This window comes from Pristis pectinata, chromosome 7 (assembly GCF_009764475.1).
Source record: "Pristis pectinata isolate sPriPec2 chromosome 7, sPriPec2.1.pri, whole genome shotgun sequence".
NCBI lineage: Eukaryota > Metazoa > Chordata > Chondrichthyes > Rhinopristiformes > Pristidae > Pristis > Pristis pectinata.
In genome coordinates this window covers 78,165,445-78,185,444 of record NC_067411.1, presented here as the reverse complement: position 1 = coordinate 78,185,444, position 20,000 = coordinate 78,165,445, and the positions used below count along the sequence as shown (strand labels likewise).

General features: G+C 38.1%; 1 protein-coding gene across 3 annotated transcripts in view; it reads left to right on the top strand.

Moving 5' to 3' along the window:
- Positions 1–20,000, top strand: part of pcsk5b (proprotein convertase subtilisin/kexin type 5b) — a 293,223-nt gene that overhangs the window by 135,234 nt on the left and 137,989 nt on the right. For all 3 annotated transcript variants that reach the window (XM_052019395.1, XM_052019394.1, XM_052019393.1), the window contains exons 10-12: positions 6,963–7,066; positions 11,938–12,055; positions 14,800–14,988. In XM_052019395.1, the coding sequence (XP_051875355.1) occupies positions 6,963–7,066; positions 11,938–12,055; positions 14,800–14,988 (411 nt within the window). The remainder of the gene's footprint in view (positions 1–6,962; positions 7,067–11,937; positions 12,056–14,799; positions 14,989–20,000) is intronic.

Sequence of the window (20,000 nt, the reverse complement as noted above, 5' to 3'; positions counted from 1 at the left end):
CTTGTGTGAGGCATGATTTTGCATTAAGAATTCCTTAGTGGCTGTCATTAGTTAAATATTTTAAAGGTGTTTTGACCTGCTATCCATAACCATGGACTCTAGTAGTTTCCCAAGAATGCATGTTAAGCTAATTGATCTGTAATTCCCTAATTTCTTCCTCTCATCACTACTTGTTTTTCAAACTAAAGGAATAGTTGCTGAATTAAGTGAACTTTTGATCATAAGTAGAATATATGAAATATTCTTGCCTGGTCTCTTGGGACATGTATTCTTAAGTGCCTCCATTTTCTTCATCACTGTTATTTTGCTGCATTCATTTCTGTGGATCCCCATCCCCGGGTATTAGTTTTCCCTGGGTGTCTGGCAAGTTACCTTTGCTGCTGAGGAATGTTTTTGAGCATTACTGTCAAGATCCAAATTTATGTCCTGTCCATAGCTGCCCTTGCAAAGTTGATAGCAAGTCACTGTATTGAATTGCTATGGTCTATATGTTACAGGTGAGTGCTGAGAGATTGGATTTATGGCATTTTGATTTAGTGACATTGAAGGACCTCCAATAGATTTTCAAGTCAATCTTTGTAAACTGGGGTAACTTGCAAATGGTTATCTTCCCACGGGACTATTTCCTTCGTCTATCTCGGTGGTATTGGTTTTGGGAGTCGCTTGTAAAGCTTTTCTGAGTAGCTGCAATGGATCTTGTAAATGACACGCACAATGACCTTCGTTGATTGCTGGTGGAGGAAATGAATGTTTAATGTGGTAGATGGAGTGCCAGTCAAATAGCTTCTGTGTCCTGGATTGCTTTAAGCTTTTTGAATATGTTTGGAGCTCCATATTTAGGCAATCGTAGAGCATTCCATTACATTCCTGATTAGTACCTTGTAGATGGTGGAAAAGTGTTAGCAATCTATTGAGTCACTCACTGAAGAATACCTTGATTCTGGTCTTCACTTATAAACAGCATTTATTTGAAAACCATTTGAAGAAACATCAGAACTCACAATAAATGTCCTTCCTATTGGGGAAAATATTCAAGGGAAAAATGATCTATCTGTGGTTTCCAGTGCAATTGAGGTTTCTAATGTTAACAAGAAGAGTAGTAATCTGAAGATTCTGAGTGTTTTAGGAAGCAGCAAAGGATGACCCAAATACATTCTGAGAGCATAATTTGCTCAGCCTATGTGAAGATTTAAGTCCCCTGTGGTTATTACATTATCATTGTTACAAGCTCTTTTTATATTGTAATGTATTTCTCTCCAACAGCGTTGTTGCTGTTAGGGGGAAGTAAACCACTCCCACCAGTTCTTTTCAAGAAATGTGTACATCTCTACTCTCTACCTTGTACCACTTGCTGTCTTTTGGGCCAGTATTATTCCTCTTTACCAATCCTGTGTCATCCTTTTTATCAGGACTGCCTTCATTTTTTCCCCCCAATTGTTCTTTGTAAATATCCAATACTTTGCAATATTTAATTCTCAACCATGATCACCATTTATGGTAACTTTGAGAATTATGATCATAATTCTCAACCATGATCCCTATAATTGTGACAGAATAAATGCAAGCTGTTATCTACTTGTGCCATTACTTTGTTTTATTCTATTATGAATCCTTTGTACATTTGTATACAATGCCATCAGTTTTAATTTTTCACCAAATGAGTGCCCTAGATGGATGTTGTACTGAGGCTCTAACAATCAGTCAGTTGTGTCCATGGTTTTCCACCACCCCATTTTCCCCACCCTCTGTCCAAGCCCTAACCAAATCCTAAACCAGATTTCACTAATGGCCAGCTGGTGGTGAGTTGGGGGGCGGGGGTGGGGGAGGTGACATATTGGGACTTGTTATTGTTAAGGGGTAGCAGCCATGCAGGAGCAGGAAGGAGGATGATGGCTTGTGATTGGCCAAGGATTGGGGAGGGGAGGAGTGGGAGGTAAAGTTCAGGCATCTTGTTGGAAGTGGAAGAGGAAGTGAAGATGGAGGACACCATTGTAGGGTAGGGTATTTGGACCTGGATCCCTGGATGGATCATGGTTTGTGTGGGGATGAGGTGGGGGGAGAGAAAGCTATTGTTGTTAGGTTAGCCAAAGGATCAGGGATTCAATGATTTGGTCTGAGGGTCTGGTCTTGGAGGTGGTATCAGTGACATTGGGGGTTGGGGAAATAGTGATTGAAAGCTGTTGGGGGGGGGGGCAATGCAGAAGGACGAATGGTAGCTGAGGGACTTGGGGCTTCCAACACAACACAGCCCAGTGCTGTTTTGAAAATACCTACTGTCCAGAGAAAGTCCAACACTGGATGTTCCAGTGTTTACTCCAGAACAATATTCATGTGGCTTGAATAAAAATCCAGGTCCTGCAGGCTTTTGCAGTTAGCTTCTCACACCAAGAATTTTCTAAACCTTTGGCTTGCTCTTTCCAACGCTGCTGGTTCCAGCATGGACCACGCTGGCTGCGTCCACCACTCCTTCCCATATTCAAGCTAGTTGAGTCATGCCTTGCTTGGTACTATGTGGATTCAGTGGTGATTGCCACATTGTTATCTCCTCCTCTTCTGTTTGAACACCCTCCTGCTCTGAGATGATATGGTCAGTATTCCATAGTCCTCCTGACAAACTTCCTTATTCTTTTGGGTATCGCTACACCTCTGGGTCTTTGTTCTCTAAGTTGGTGTCCTCTCCCTCTGTCCACTATTGGTCACACCAACCTGCCCCACTCCAAGCTGTGACCAAAGTGGGCAACCTCACCATATGCAAACTGTAAGTAGACAACTTGTTTGTTGTTCATTTTTTCTGTCTTGGTAAAGATTTTCTAAATGTACAGACATTTGGATTGAGCTGAGGATACTAGTCAACATTTTGCACATCTTCAAACAGTTACAGTGTATTGATCTTAACCTCCATCTCCCTTTGCACTGAATTCCCATTCTCCCCAGATGCCCAAATTTACATACACTTTATAATGCACTCTAAAGCAGACCACTCCACACAGCTATGAGCTTATTGTGAACTGTTCCACAATAGACCTTCTGAAAAGGCTTCTTTTTTTTCATAAAAATTATGGGTACTAGAAGAGGGGATAAGGAATTTGTGAGGATTATAGGTCAACCATGATTTTATTGAGCAACAGAACAGGATTGAACAACAAAATAATTCCCTTTTCCACATTTCTGTATTCCCTTCTCATTTCCCATACCCAAACAGCCATGTTGTGTGGTGCTGGAATATAAAACAGTGCAGCACAGCAATAGGTCCTTTTGACTCATGATGCCAATTTCAACTAATCCCATCTGCTTCCACGTGGTCTATATCCTGCCCATTCCCTGCCTGTTCATGTGTCTGTGTAAATGCCTCTTAGACATTGCTATCATTTCTGCTTCCACTACTTCCCCTGGCTGTGCGGTCCAGGCACCTGCCACTCTCATTTACAACATCCCCTGCCCTACACTCATCAATCATTTTTGTCACCACATCAGGAAAAAAACTCAATCAAGTTTGCATGGCTTCCCCTGCACAAAGCCATGTTGACAATCCCTAATAAGTCTATGCTTTTCCAGATGTGAATATATTCTATCCCTAAGAATCTTTATAAAGCTCACCAACCTATAATTTCCTGTCTTTCTCTTTATTGCCCTTCTTAAACAGGAACAACACTGGTTATTCTCCAGTCTCCTGAAACTTCGCCTGTGGCTAAAAAGGATGAAAAGATCACTGCCAAGGCCTCATCAATGTTCTCTCTCAATAACCTAGGTAGATCTCATCAGGCCATGGGGACTTATCCACGTTAATGTTCTTCAAGAGCCCTAACCCTTCTTGATATCAACATGCCCTAGAACATCAGCATACCCCTCCCTGATCCTACTATCCTCTATGTCCTTGGTGAAGTGGGCATTTAGTACCTCGCCCACTTCCTCTGTCTCTTGGCATAACTTCCCTCCTTTGTCCTTGAGTGGTACTACTGAAGCAAAAGAAGTGTTGTTGCTGTGGTTTATGCTGAGATCCATTAGTTCTGCTTGAGACTGCTCAATGGTAAATCATTTGAGCCGTAAGGTGAGCTACTAACCTAACAGAGTAAAACTCTGATACTTTGGCGTATTTGATGTGGTGGACTAGCAGATTTTCTGGACTGTTGGATTTATTCCTATAAATGTCCCAATATACATTTAATTCACTAATTTTAGATGTTACACAGTTATAAATTTTCCAGTAAACTGTGTGAGTTTGAAGGGAGCATGTGAATTGGGGTCCCTGGTGACTTAAAGGGAATGTGAACTGGGACCCCAGCGAGTTGAAATAGAATGCAGCAAGCATCATGTGATAGTGCTGACACTAAACCATCAGGTTTTCTGAAGAGTCCATTAGCAGATTATTGGAATTTTACTGTAGCCCTAGTTTTGCTTTATTTTTCTTTCCTTCCGTGTTCCCACCTCACCCAAACCATTTCACGTGCCTATTGTTGAAATTTTCAAGTTGTCTCTAGCAAAATTAATTTGCATCGTCAAGAATTAATGGCATTTGCAGTCTTTTGTGCTTCCTTTTGCATTGCTCTGCTATAATATAAAAATCAAAGTTCTGATTACCTCCCTTCATTGTTTGTGTCATTCATTTATACCTTTTAAAACTTGTTATCAGTGGAGTCTGATTCCACTGAGCAGTACATGTGGACAGTTTTATTTCAAAGTAATACATGTTTGAAGGTGTCCTCGTGGTATGAATAACTTGGGTTCTGGATGAATTAACTGCCCTTCAGACAGAGTTCTGTTCTCTTTACGGTTGACATAAAAAGAATTATCTGACATTATCAAAATGAATTTTCATGATTGCTTGATAATGCTAAGATTTAGTTATGCTGGAACTGCATTAGAGTGTGTCGCGATCTCCTTCAGTGCTAATACAGTAGCAGAGAGTTTAAAGTGTTTATAATTCTAATATTTCTGTGGTGTCAGTTGGAAATGAGGGTATTTTTTGCCCTTGTAAGTAAAATAGAATTCATCTCTTTCAATATAAAGATGATAGAAAATTCAAGATTCTCTTTTATTGATGTTAGATTTCTACAGTGTTTTGCTTGTTGCTATTTATTATACAATAAATATTACCCAAAACCAAGAGTGTTCATCTTCACATTGGAACGTTTAACTAATTTTGAGCTAACTCTTTATTTATTAACATGGCTTTGATAATTTTTCCCCAAGTTTGTATGGTTCTATCTGATAAGGTAATTCTGTTCCAGTAAATGTTTAATTAGCTTTTAATTAAAAATGGAATGGAGGTAGTTAGATAAGGCTCTTGAGAATTAATAGTGAAATGGTAGAACAGGCTCAAAGTACTGGATATTTTATTCCTGTCTGGCAAAGATGATATTTATATTTCATCTTTAATGTTGCAAACTGCCAAAAGATACATCATTAAAACAAATTTGACACAGATATTAGGGCAGGGTAATCAAAAGTGTTGACCAAGGGATTGATTATTAAGAGCATGTTAAAAGACATGGGCAAGAAAAGAGACAGAGGTTTGAGGAGGGAATACCACAATTTTTGGTCATGGCAGCCGAAGGCATAGCTGTCAACAGCGTAGAAATTAAATTCACAGAAGATCAAATGGCTAGATTGGAGAAGCATAGATATAGCAGAGGGTATACAACTTTGATGTAAATGACTTGGGATGAACTTCGGGTGATTCCAAGGAGTGATTGAAGGCACAACCTTTCCAGGTCTTGATGCAGTCCAATTCCATCTCTGCATCAACTAATTTAAGGCTGATTTCTTACCAGTGTCTTTGTTACCTTTGGAGTTGACTGTTCAAATGCAATTCTATACAGCCTTCGCCCTTATTTTCAGCAAATTTGGATCACGTGAGCCTTTTTATCTCCAAAACCTATTGCTCATTTTAACTGTACTTTAAAATTTCTCGATGGACGTTGACCCTCCCTATCTTTGCCAAATCCTTCAGCCTATAATGATTTGAGAGTACTCCTAATTTGAGATTGTTGATCATGCCTGAATTTAGTCTCTCTTCCAATCATGACCATGCATTCAGCTGACAAACATAAATTATAGAATTCAACGTCTAAGCCAGTTTGCCATCTCCTTTTCTATTTGTTAATATCCTACATCATTTTCTGAGAGAATGGAAATCGAACCAATTCATTGTGTATCAGAACCAGACTTAACTGCCAATAAGCTTGCCTCTGCTGAATCACTTGTTGACACTGTCTATTCCTATGATGTATGTTTATTTCAATAAACAATGGGACCAAGGCCTAACAAGAGTCAACACTCTTACAGAAAGTGATAATGTTCACAAATAAAATAAAGAGAATATGGTCTACTCAAATTAAACAAGTAGGAAAAACTAGGGAAAGGAATACTACAACCCATTCTGTTTCGGAGTCCTTGGCTTTCTTTGTATTTTGAACTTTTATGGTGAAAGATTTAATATGGATTATTTTTGCATTGGGCGAAAATAGGTTAACCAAACTGCTAAAGCATTTTATTTTTGTTGATCAGCAATAGGTTACTGCAATGTGGATTACTGTGGAATAATTTTCAATTAAATCTGTAGGCTCACTTCAAACAAAAACATGCTTTTAACAAAAGTCTTTTCTTTATCAATAAGCAGCCCAGTCCATTTTAAGGTGAATTTAACTCAGCAATGAATATAGCTAACAGATTGCAACAAAGCTCCCAGGAGGCCAATTGTGGGCTCTTTCCTTCTCAATTAAATTTAAAGCATCCGATCCAGTCAGTTAAATTGAGATTATAAGAAGTAATTGGAGCAATGGGGGTTTATTTATTTATGTTACTGAAATTGTTGCTGAATGCTACCTTTTAAACGAAGAAAGTAGATTGCATAATTGACTTGAAATTGCTTAAAATTGAGAAGTAAATTTGAATTGTTGCTTTTAAAAGTTGGACTGAATTTTGAGAGTGATGTAGTTAACATTGGTGCCTCCTTTTTTCAGCCCTGACCTGAATTGGAGAGATGTGCAACATATTATTGTGAAGACATCACGCTCTGGTCATCTCAATGCTCCAGACTGGAAGACCAATGGCGCAGGCTACCGAGGTACAGAGCATATTTATTAAATAAATATATTTTACTCCTAATTAAAGATCTATATATAATTAAAGTAAAATGTCCTTTTGTTTTGCCCAAATACATTTTTTCCTTTTACCCTAGCAAAGTTTTAAGTTATATGATTGTTAATCTTGGTGTTATGCAGTGACACCTCCATAATGGTTAACAGTAAGCATAAACTTTCATTCATGTCTTGAGATAACATAAAATGCACTGTTCTTATTGCTGTCACATTAACAGATCTGCAACTATTTAAATATGGGTTCATTTATTTCCTTTTCAAAACAAATACTTTGTTGCATGGAGATTATACATTTTACAGCCTCTATATAATGTCCTGCATTCCATTATAGTGAACACATTAGATTAGTGGCAGCTGCAAATTACACAATCAGCCTGAGTCTGCTGCATGGATTTGGAATTTTCTCTACAAAGTAAAAAATCATGTTCCAAGTGTTGGAAGAACTACTACCAGCTGAACTGCCTCCAGTCAGCAGTTAATATAAATTTAAGCAGGATAGCAGTGGTGTAGTTTGGACAACATCGCCTCTCATCGTAAACAAGACATGGTCTATGTTTATATTGACCAAGCCTGAGTGTTGGGTAAAGGAATGTATTTATAGGTTTTGGTCCCATTGAAATCAAGCATTCCTAAACCGTGTCCAAGGTAGAATGTGCCAATATCATACCTGAATGCAAGAACACTACTCTTACCTTGGTGGTCTTCCTAACTGTAACTGGCTCTATGATTTTATAAATTATGGTTGGATTTGCACTAATTTGAGAGTTCATTGACGTTGGTTCAAATTAGTTTTAGGATTCATTCAGTGCCAGTTCCAGCTAACCCATTGCAGCACTCAATGGTTTAATTCAGATCACTGTCAGTAGTGAAAACTGACTTTCGTGTTGATAAAATTAAAATACATCCTTCCATTACTTGTAGAAATTGGAATTTACTGTCTTGTTTGCACACTGACTTGATGTATTGGCAGTTTGAAAGGTAGTAAGGGCACTTTTATCATGTGCATTGCTTTTGAATGTGCTCTTGAAAACTGCTGCTTCATTACTGAGGTTCCTATTTGGACAGGTTCATTTGTTGTGCAAGGATTATATGTCAAAGTTGGCAATGTACTCTCTGCTAAGGAGATGCTTCCACTTTATTTTAGTCCATGAGGTTGTATTGAGTATGGTGCAGCAACAAGTGTTTCCTGAATATTTGAAAGAAATAAGGCAAACAGCAACAGACCCAAACTGTAAAGTTATAAGGAACAGCCTTTTTTATTCCAGTAACATTGACAGTTCCTACTAAATGGTTATTTTCTTTCCTGAAAATGAAGGCCTGTCTGTGTGTACTTGCAGCTGGAGGCCAAATCCTTGCAAGTGGGACCTTTTGAAGTTTATTTCTTTCAGACAGCCGAACATCAGCTGTCTGGGAAGCCTTCCCCCATGGCAACTTTGGTTCCTGATGTGCTATGTTTTGTCTTGGCTAATTGTGTTTCATGTGAGAAAAGCAATTCATACATGCTACATGCAGTTTGTGATAAATGCTGTTTCCGGTATATTATTAATCCTGACATTTGCATTTTAATTGCTAATTTTCAGGAGATTTTAATTGATATTTGGGATCTCTTCAATTTGGAAAAACGTTCTTAAGAGCACTCAAGATTCAATTCAGCATCAAATGACTCATCATGTACAAATTGATGCAATGCCCAAGAATATTTTATAGTTGTATTTTATCTTAATGGGCCCTCTCAAGGCACAATGTACATTAAACTCTAAATTTGAGTGCTGCATATGTGTCGGTTACAACAAATGCTATTGATTCACTGAGACTTCTAACCCTAACTTTTCTTCTTGGAGGTACTGAATCACCCAGTAAATATCTGCAAAAATGATGGCATTTTTCCCTTGTTCTCTCGACTGCACCAAAAATTGCCATTCTTCATGTTGGAATCTAGACTATTACGATCAATAGATTAAAATGTTCCTGTTCTTTGTAGGTATTCTGTTATCTAGAAGAGATGATTAAATGTCAATGGGAAACAAAATATCTGGATTTTTTTTTCCCCCCACTCCTGTTACTACTGAGGCTAATTGTAGTACCCATAATATTTAACTCCACTGTGGGTAATAAAACCACCTACAATAGCCATTTCACATGCGGTTCTTGCCAACTTTAATGTAAATATTCTGCATCAATATCAACACAACAATTAAAAGGCTTCAGTCAATATCACCCCTAGAATCTGTGGTGAAAGTAATGACGCATCTCCCAACAGCTCACAATGGCATAGTCTCTCAAATCTGATTACAAACTAAATGTCTAAAAGAATATTTTGTAGCAGAAAATAAGCATGGTTTAAAAGGACTAAGGGTGGTAATGGATTTTCAACAGAATCAGTAAAATCACAGAGGCAATCTGATTAATGCAATATTAAATGTATTTGATGGTATGAAAGATTAGCAAAATTCTACACTGAAGTCTTCTTTGGGCACATTTTGGGAAAGTAGAAAGCCATGGTGAGCGAGAAGCTCAGTGCCCCCATGGGATGTTTTGGTTAGGTTACTGTTAGTGAACATTGAGCAACATTTATCAGGCAGTTGATAGGCTTTCCACAAGCTGCATGTGGAGAGCCTTTTGATGCTGAGTATTTAAGCATTGGCAGCTTATTTTGGTCTGAAAATGGGTCAGGAGCACATAAAGCTCATTCTGCATATAAACAGCTTGATCTGTGTTGATGGAAAGGCCATTGTCCTTGTTGGGCTTTTCTGTTCTTCCAGTAATTGCTCCACCTAATAAATTAAAAATAAATAAATAAATGCAGATAAGTAAGGTGAACTAATGCCCCCACAGAAACACAAGACTATCCCTGAAAAATGTTTGTAATGGTTCATAAAATGTCAGTGATGCATTACACATTTAAAGCTGCAATTTTCAGCCATGGCTGCAGGGTTCTGTCTAAAGTGCATGACTTTTTAATAAACCCCAGGTTTATTTTGCATACTTCTCAGTGGAACAGTCAGTGTGAGCTTTGTGACTGAAGACAGGAGTTCATCTGGTTTGGGTTGGGAACTGTAGTAGTTGTAATCAATAGAACCAAGATGGAGGTACCGCCACCTCTCAGATCCATGCACTGTGCTAGAGGAAGGTGCAGGTTAGATAAGTTCAAGTAGAATAATTAACTGTACCTTCATGATGGAAAACAGATGATTGTGAATTTGTTGTTTTTGAATACAGAAGGGCAGCATTGGTCATGATTTAGTTATTTGAGATGACTACAGATTTATGAGAATTGAAAGTTAGCTGATCTCAGATTTTTCATGCCCCCATTTATTAAATTAGAATATTCTATACTAAATTAAACTAATGTGCCTCCACCACCAAAATGGTGGAAATGGGAGGGGGCAGGATGAAAAATCAGTGTCACATGCAACCCATCTAGCTTAGTATGGGGAATGTAGCCTCTGCTGCTCGCACTTGATGGTGCTCTGTTGAATTTCCAATAACCTTGATAAAATGCCAACACCACTTCCAAGTTGCAGTAGGTTACGTTAAAAACAGATAGCAATGTGAGTTGGCCATCTTCCATTCTGTAAGATCATGGAGCATTTTTTACTTTGGCAGTCCTTTCCTGCACTAACTCATGTTTCCATATTTCCTTATGACAAAGATAACCCAAATAAATCTGATAACCCTTGATTCTCTTAATATCCAAAAATCTATTGACCTTTGTCTGGAATATACCCAATAACTGAGCCTCCCCTCCACAGTGCTCTTGGATATAGAAGTTGAAAGATTCACTACCCTTTGTGTGAAGAAATTTCTTCTCACCATGGCCAACCCCTTGCTTTGAGACTGCACTCTCTGTTTCTGGCCACCCCATCCAGGGTAACATCATCACTGCATCTACCCTTTTTGTTCTTATAAACTCATGTATTGGCCCAGTCTGCTTAATTTCTCCTCAAAGGACAAACCCTTTAGCCCAGGAATTAATCTGGTGAACTTTTGTTCCACTCCCTTTATTGCAAGAAGAATAGGGAGACCAGACTTGTACACAGGGTTCCAGGGGCAGTCTTACCAGGTCTCTCAATGATTGGAGCAGGAGGTCTCTATTCTTGAATTCAAATCCTCCTGCAATAAAGGCCAACATATAGAATATACCTTTCTAATTGCTTATTGTACATTAATGTTCAGTGATTTGTGGACAAGGACATCCAGATCCCTCTGAACATTAATGCCTATCAATTTCACCATTTGAAAAAAATACTCAACATTTCAGTTTCTTTCTTAAACTGGATGAGTTTGCATTTTCAATGCTATAAATGCCATATCCTCACTAATTCATGTTGCCTGCCTACTTTCCCTTGAATCCCTCTGCACCCTTGTATCCTCTTCCTGCTTGTTGTCATCCAAAAAGTGATGTTTAGAATTTAGTATGATAATCAAAGGATATATCTACTTCAGACTCCAGAAGTATTCATCTTTGAATAGAGCATAATTTCAACTCTATTTGAAATTAAGCTATATGCAGGATTGGTGATGCAAATGGCGCCATCTGTATTAATTATTATGTTAACACTTACTTTAGAGAGAGGTTGCTTATTCATACAAAGAAACAATGGGAATATGATATAAACACATCTGTTGGCCAGGACATCATCCTTCAATACTTCATTCCTGAGACTGGTACCTATAACTGCTTATGTGTTCCACTAAAGAGCTGAATGAGACACCTGGGTACATGAATCGGGGTGTTTATTGGGCAGTGGTCCCATTGATAAAAGGAGTGACCCTTCCATTCAGAAGGGATATATTTTTTGGGGAGTTACTAACAGTGACATTTTTATGTTTACAGTAAGCCATCTTTATGGATTTGGATTAATGGATGCAGAGGCTATGGTGGAAAAAGCATTGCATTGGAAAACTGTTCCATCACAGCACACCTGTGCCGAGAATCCAGACAGGCAAAGCAGGTGCTAAATATCTAGCTGATGTATTTTAAAGCTCTGTTTTGCAGTAATAAGTTAATTTGTTATTTTCATGTGACGTCTTAATTTCATTTTTTTAACGTGTGTTTTGCGCCATCTTATTTAGTTCACTTTAGCCATTATTCTTGTTCTTGTTTTTGCATCTGTTTCAATTTACTTTTGGCTCAACAGGTTTGTTACCATGGTAGGTATATGTAACTTCTTTATTTTGGAATTGAATTGTATTAACAAATCAAACCCATTTTGACTGAATTGAAATAATAAGACATATTTTTAAATTGTTTTGTGCTACTTTATTGATGAACAAATTTGCACCAAGAACAATAATGCTGACTAAAAAATTGATACAACGTTCAAGAAAGAGAATAACTTCTAACAAATGAAGCACGTGCTGATTTTCTAACTTAAATTATTCAGTTGAGAGAATGTTTTCCCTAAGCTTTTTGATTAAAAAGGTTGTAGTATTGGTTCTTGTTGTTTTGGAATCGAGACTATGGTAATTAAACAAGGGATAGTTGCAAACCACTGTTAAAATCAGCACAAAAACCAAAGCCTAATGCAATCTTTCCTTTGAGTAAAGTTTTATAAAGTCCCTCTCATTCATCTCTTTTTTTTCTTCTCTTCCTCTAGCTGCACTAACCCCACAATGTACATGCGTTCATTGACTGACTACTCAATGTAATGGAGCTCAGAAGTGCTATTGCTGCAATTGTCAGAGAAAAACTTGTTATCTTCTAGATCTAGTCCCAAGTCCTGGGATATAGATGGTTTTATCTCCTCAGTGATAGGGAGTCAGACTTGAAATTCGATCGATGTAAATTAACAAATGTCACATATAAACACCTAAAATAGTTAAATTAAAATCATTATGCTGAATTGAAATAATTTTAAACGTAAAAATACCTTTTTCTTAATTTCATTTCCTCAGTTCTACAATCCCTGTTGAAATTACTGGAGTCTTGAATCTTATTGCAAGATCTATGAGACTGCTCTTAATTTTTTTCCCTCTGCTAAAATACTGTGCAACCTCAACAAGGTGGAGTTCTGACAGAATCAGCATTATGAATCAGTCAGTAAATCTGGGGCTTCTGTGTCTGACAACGCACCCGTAGAGGTCCTGGATTTTCACTTGAATGGATAAGTCCTGGTGGAATTTGGAACCATTGTCATCCAGCACCAGAATCGAGACCAGTATTAAACTTTTGACCCTTAGAGAGAATAATTTGGGTATCTTTATCGGATATTTTTCAAAATGTGAAATAAGTACTGAATTTTTGAATTACAGGTTACCCACAGCCTCAGTACTCTTCTCCCCCACACACTCACCTGTCCACCTAGTTTTCTTCTCCCTTTGTTCATCCCTCCCATCCCCTCCCCATCTGGTTCCAACCCTATCATCTACCGGCTTCTAACCCACCCCCTTCGTATTGCTATATTCTGGCAATCTTTCCATGTTCCCCTTCAGTGCTGCTGCAAGGTCTCAACCTAAAGCATTGACTTATATCTTTAACTGATTGACCCGCTGAGTTCTTCCAGTATTCTGTTTTTGCTCTAAATTTAAGAGACATTAAGCGGCAGGCACAGTAGTGTAGTGGTTAGTGTAATGCTTTACAGCGCCAGTGACCCGGATTCAAATCCAGCCACTGCCTGTAAGGAGCTTGTACGTTCTCCCTGTGTCTGTGTGGGTTTCTTCCGGGTGCTCCGGTTTCCTCCCACATTCCAAAGACGTACAGGTTAGGAAGTTGTGGGCATGTTATGTTGGCGCCGGAAGCACGCTGACACTTGGGGGCTGCCCCCAGAACACTACGCAAAAAGATGCATTTCACTGTGTGTTTCAATGTACGCATGACTAATAAAGATGTCTTGTCTTGTCTCATTAAGATATGCACACAAACAGGCAAGGGATGGAGGGGTATAGATCATGCACAGGCAGGTGGGATTAGATTAAATTGGCATCATGGTCAGCACAGACATCACGGGCTGAAAGGCTGTCTCCAATTTTCCCTTAAAAGGTGTAATGAACTATTTCTCGCTCAAACAACCGACTACAGATCGGACATTTCTCCTGATCTCATTTCTTGTGCTGAGTGCCTCTTTGACATTGCTAACTTTGCATCCCTGCCTCCATAATCAGTCTTTTTTAATTCTAAAGCATTATTACAACTTCTTTTTCCCTTTTATGGAAATGAATTTGCAAAATGCCTTTAAGTGCTCAGAGTGACTAAACTGTTTCAGTCAATTAATTCTTTTAGAAGCGTATTTTTGGGCTATATTCTGTAATAAATGCCTAGAGTTATTAAAATTGGGATTTATTAATAAATCAAAGGTATTTTCTATTTCATGCATTCTGACAGATAAATGAATTAAATTCATAATATATTGATAATTCAGTTATTGACTGGAAGATCAAGTAATTTACTGTTAAATGTCATGAATCTGAAATGATTGAAATTACATTTCAAATGCTAGTGAATAAAAATATTGTTCACTTTTTGTTTATTTAGATAAAATTGATAACTCAAGAACCTTCCCTTAGGCAATGCTCATTTATTATCTTGGCCTGCAATACAATATTTGTGTGAACAGGTTATCATCAGAAATTATTGTCACTCTAGCATTATGTGTCAGTCAAACAACAGTTTGAAACTGACCTTGAGTCTGCAAAGTTATCACTCCATGCTGAAGCTTTCAACTTATGCCGTACTATTGCTCTGTTTTTCTTATTGCAGAACAATTCGCCCTGAACATGCTGTGAGGGCGGTCTACAAAGCCACTGGCTGTTCAGACAATGCAAACCACTATGTGAATTACCTGGAGCACATTATTGTCCGGGTTACCATTGCCCACCCTCGCCGTGGTGACTTGTCGATATATCTGACCTCTCCATCGGGAACAAAGTCCCAGCTGTTGTCCAACAGGTAATTGGCCTTGCTGCATCAGGCAGGTTTAATTCAAAGACATGGACCATGTGGTGAGAAAGAAGGGAGACAATATGAGTACTTACTACTATGATGGAGGAAATCCAGCAATAATTTCTACAGTAATCATATAAACTAAGTGTGGAGTACCAGAAGCTGGTTTGTGTAGTTTCCTGCTATTTCTGCAGGGGGTGTTGTTTTCCAGCTGCCTTAAGCATAATCTGCTGAAGTAGTAAACTGACAAGAATTTGAGGTATTTTAAAATCTACTTTTAATATAAAAAATATTGAATTCCCTGAAAATACCATGCTTCATTAGATGAGAAGTAACTTAGTTTAACGGTGTACTAAGGTGTAATTATTCTATACATATGGATTGACATTCCCTCTGATAAATCAAAATTCCAATGTGATTTAATGTTTTAATAATGCATGTTTGAAATTGCATCGTCTACTGTGACCACTTGCAAACATTCCAATCTTTATCTTGGACTCTAAAATGAATACAAGATTATTTGAATTAGATTTTTTTAATTGGTTTGTTGTGATGTATTTGCTTGCCGAACCTGCATGATGATATCACTTCTGCTGGGTACCAGAAATCCCCCTGCAACTGATGCATAAAGGTAGTGATTTAGAAGGGTGAAATCCACAATAGTTCATTAAATTTTTAGTAGACAGCTTTCTTCAAGATCAGCATTGAGTGCCATTGTTGCCCACGGCAGATTCCAGTGTCATGTTCTGATAACAAATCAAGTTACTTCATTGGTTGGGATTGATCAAAAATATTTATTTTGTATTGGGTTCTGATAAGAACCCTTGGTACTCATGAATGTGCATAAGTCTTGATACACCCACAGTGGTTGGGAATGAGGGTAGTGATGTGAAAAGGATATGGCACACAGAATAATATGTGCAGCAAGCAATGCATTGTCAGAAGAAATTTCACTGATTAGAGGGAAGTGAATGCATGCAAAATAATTTTACACTGGCAGCATAAATTGGGTCCAGTTATAGAACTGCAAATACAGTGGAACAGAATGCAGGATTAGATTCTGGAACTAGCTTTTGGATGAGTTCGAGCTAATTAACTGGAAGACGGGAGAGGGTGGAGAATGACCATTGGAGTGGATCCAGTCAAAGGTTGTTCTGCTTAACTGGGAAATAGAGGAATCATATTGGAGTAGCTTGATATGGTGAGCTATATTAATTGAATAGACGGGTGGACTCTCCGCAGGTGCAGTACCAAGTGATTGGAATCCTTATGGTAACAGAAGATCTGTACAACAATCCCTCTAATCCATTTTTTATTAAGGCTTTCATTTAAAATATGTACAACAAATGAAGAATTCCAAGAACATTATCTTCCCCCATTCATGTCTTCTTGCCAAGATACTCCACTAACATTTACATAGCAATCTACTAACCTGGTTGCCTTTACTCAGATTTGTGGTTATCTTCTGCATTCGTGGCTTTTTGATACCATTGATGCTTCAGAAGACAGGACAGCAGAAGCAAACATAGAGGCTGTGGAAATGCAGTGATTTCAATAGAACACTTCTGAGTTATATTCTGCAACCTCCACCTAACAAACTGAATAACAAGGGCTAGCATTCTAAAATATAAGAACTTCTTGAAATTATGTAATTAGTCTGGCACTTCAGACTGATTTGGAAATAAAATGCTTGGTGAGTCAAAGAAGGGATTATTGGGACTATTTTAACAGCATCATTCTACTCCATGTTGATAAGCAGATTAACAGTAGGGTTAAGTGACTGTGCAGACTGTGCACCCAATGGCAAACAAAAGGACCACTCAGACATTGCAATTCAACATTTGTGTGGGATGGGGGTTACCCCAGATGTCTTTAAGGCTGCCTGACACTTTCCATTCAAGTGTGAGTGGGTGGCTGAAATTACTCACAAACAACAAACTGCTGGCAACTCGGCAGGTCAAACAGCATCTGTGCAGACAAAGGGATGGTCGACACTTCACATCTGGACAGGGTCTCGACCTGACATGCATGTTGTCTCTTGTGTCTTGGCTGAAGTTGCTAGTTGGGCATAGAAGGAAGAGAAGACATGGAGAACTCTTGCTCCAATTTTGCAGAGCCTTGGTAAGAGCAATCTGGAGCATTGTCTACAGATTGGTTCCCCAACATAAGGAAGGATATGCTTGCAATAGAGACTGCAGCAAAGGTACACTTGTTTGATTCCTAGGATAGTTGTTTTGTGATATGAAGGGATATTAAGCAGACAAGGCATGCTGAGTCCAGAAGAATAAGTCTGAGTCTAGAAGAATAAGAAATGATCACTTTGAAATGTACAAAATTCTTCCGGGGCTTGATAGGGTACATGTGGAGTTGAGGTTTGCCCTATCTGCAGAGTCAAGAGCCAGGGGTCGCAGACTCAAATTAAGGAGCTGGCAATTTAGAGCTGATGAGCAGAAATTTCATCATCTATAATGCAATGAAACCGTGGAATTCATTACCCAAGAGGGCTGTGGATCCTCAATTACAATATTAAAAGCACAGAAATCGATAAATATTGAGGTCAACGAAGGGTATATGGGGTTAGTGCAGGATAGTGTTGAGTATAAAGGTCAGTCATGTCCTTATTGAATGGCACAGCAGGCACAAGGGGCCGAATGGCCTCCCAGTGCTTCTGTTTCTCCTTGATGATGAGTCTATTGAGCTACACAAAGGTTACTTATGGAGTTATGGTTGTAACTGCCTAAGAGAAGCTCCATGTTTCCTGTGAAATATTTTGCATTTTTAGTCTATAGACAATCAGGATATCAAATTTTATCATAAATAGTGGCCAAAAGTACGTTGCAGTTGAACACATGTTTAGAATAGTTTTCTGAAATGTCTGCACTAGACTTGCTCTGAAGAAAAATATTTCCATGATAGTCAGTCTCTAGGAACTGGACAGAAAGTTTTGATTAACCTGTTTAGCATGTCTGGATTTCTTCTCGAGTTCCTTTTTCCAGCTGATAAGTGTTTGGAGCGATTCCTGAGGGAAAACAGCTGTTCAGTGCATAAGTTTGTCCAACGTCTGCAGGTGCAGAGCAGTCAAAGGCCCACTACTGTGTTGAAACTGGTCTTGTTAAAAGTATTCCACTCCATTAACGCACTGTATACAGATTGCTTGCGTGCAACTTCACTGGATCGGAAGCTCTTAATAAATTAAGGACTGCTGGGTGTGTTGTGCAGCCTTTAGCTTGCTGAGCCTATTGTGCAGACAGCATGATCCATACGAATAGCCCCAAGTTGATTCGAAAGTATTGAATGTAAATTGAGGTATTATTCAACTAAAATACACAAACTGATGAGGCTTCTGAAAACAGCTGCCCAGGAGGAATTGATCCCAGACCAATCAGCTCTTGCTGTTTATGCAATGTATTGTGTTTCCCAGTATTTCTTACTTGCCTAAAGCATATGCATAATGCTTTGTTAGAGTCTTAACTAAGTCCCAGTGGTGGTGTGACCTTTATGCCTTGATTTTTTGTATTCCATTTGTCGTTTATTATTTTCCTTGTCTTTCACTTCATTTCTCACTTTCGTGAATGTCTCCTTTTCAATGGCCATTTGTTTTGATATTAGTGCATTGGGGATACCCACAATTTGTTACTGGGACAATCAAATTTTGTTATCTTTGAACACAAACTAATAGAAAACAGTAGTTTGTATATTGTTAAAAGCTTCCAACTACCATGTGTGTTTAACTTAGGCACAATAGGCTTCTGTAACATTGGGAAAACAGTTTAACCTGAAAGGGATGTTAGGTTAAAAATTCATGTTCAAAATTAAGGTTGAAAGCTTTTCATTATTATACAGCAATCTTGGTGGAACTGGTTCAAAGCTTTAAATGGCAAAAAGTATAATAGAACTAATAGTCATACAAAGGCTGTTTCCTACGGCCTGATTTTGAATTTAGAAGGACTCAAACTGGAGAAGAAGAAAGAACTGGGGAGGGGAGAGTTTTTTAAATCACTTTTTAGGAAGTGAGGTTATGTCAGATGGACTAAATATTACACAAACTGCAACTTGTTTGGCAGGCCTGATGTTAGCGTTGTGCATTAATCTCAATGCATAGGGTTCTTCCTTCAAATAGTACTCTTCACATTATCAACAATAAGGCACAATGGTTATTTTGCCAGAATGATGATTTATAGAGAGGCCTGCACTAATAATGTAAAGAATAGGAGTTCAAATACCACCACTGTAGTTAGATAACTTGAGTTCATGACTACAAAAAAAAATAAAATGCAATATGCTGGAATTCATAATAGTGATTATGTAGCTATGAGATTATCCCCCAAATACTTCACTAATTTCTTTCAAGGAAGGAAACCTAATATTTTTGCTCTCAATAGAATTGACTTTTATTTGTCCCCTGAAATAGCTGCACGGTTAGTCAGCAATATCACTGGTGTGCATAAGGTGTATGCCACCATGGAAATGTAAGAGAAAGTTAAACCTTCAGATTTATTATTCCAAATGTGATAGAAGATCCCAATTGTGAGCTGATTTAATAAAATCCCCAAATATCCAGCCAAACACTTATATTGTACAAAGGCAGGGATCCCTGTGGCTTGCATAATTTATTATTTGTGTAAGCTCTCCCTTTTCTGTGCCGCCTGCAAAAGGGCAGAGAATACTAATAATGAATCATGCTGAAATTGGGGAAGTGAGGCAAGTTTGATATTGCATCTAACTTCTGAACTGGTTTTAAGTATCCTAGAGCTATATGTATTGCCACCTTCAAACTTCCAAAGGATTTAATTTAAAAACTGTACATTTATCTTCATGATTACAGTTTATTTTGATTCAAAAATCTTTTTTCAAATAAACACATTTCCAATAATTTGTGGCAGTATTCTAATTTTGATTATACCTCAACTTAATATTTTTAGTACATTGCATCCTAAAGCCCCATTTTTAAATATTTTTTAAAATAATTGTAGGAGAAACATTTCATCCAAATATCCTGGTGCATGTGCACTTATCAC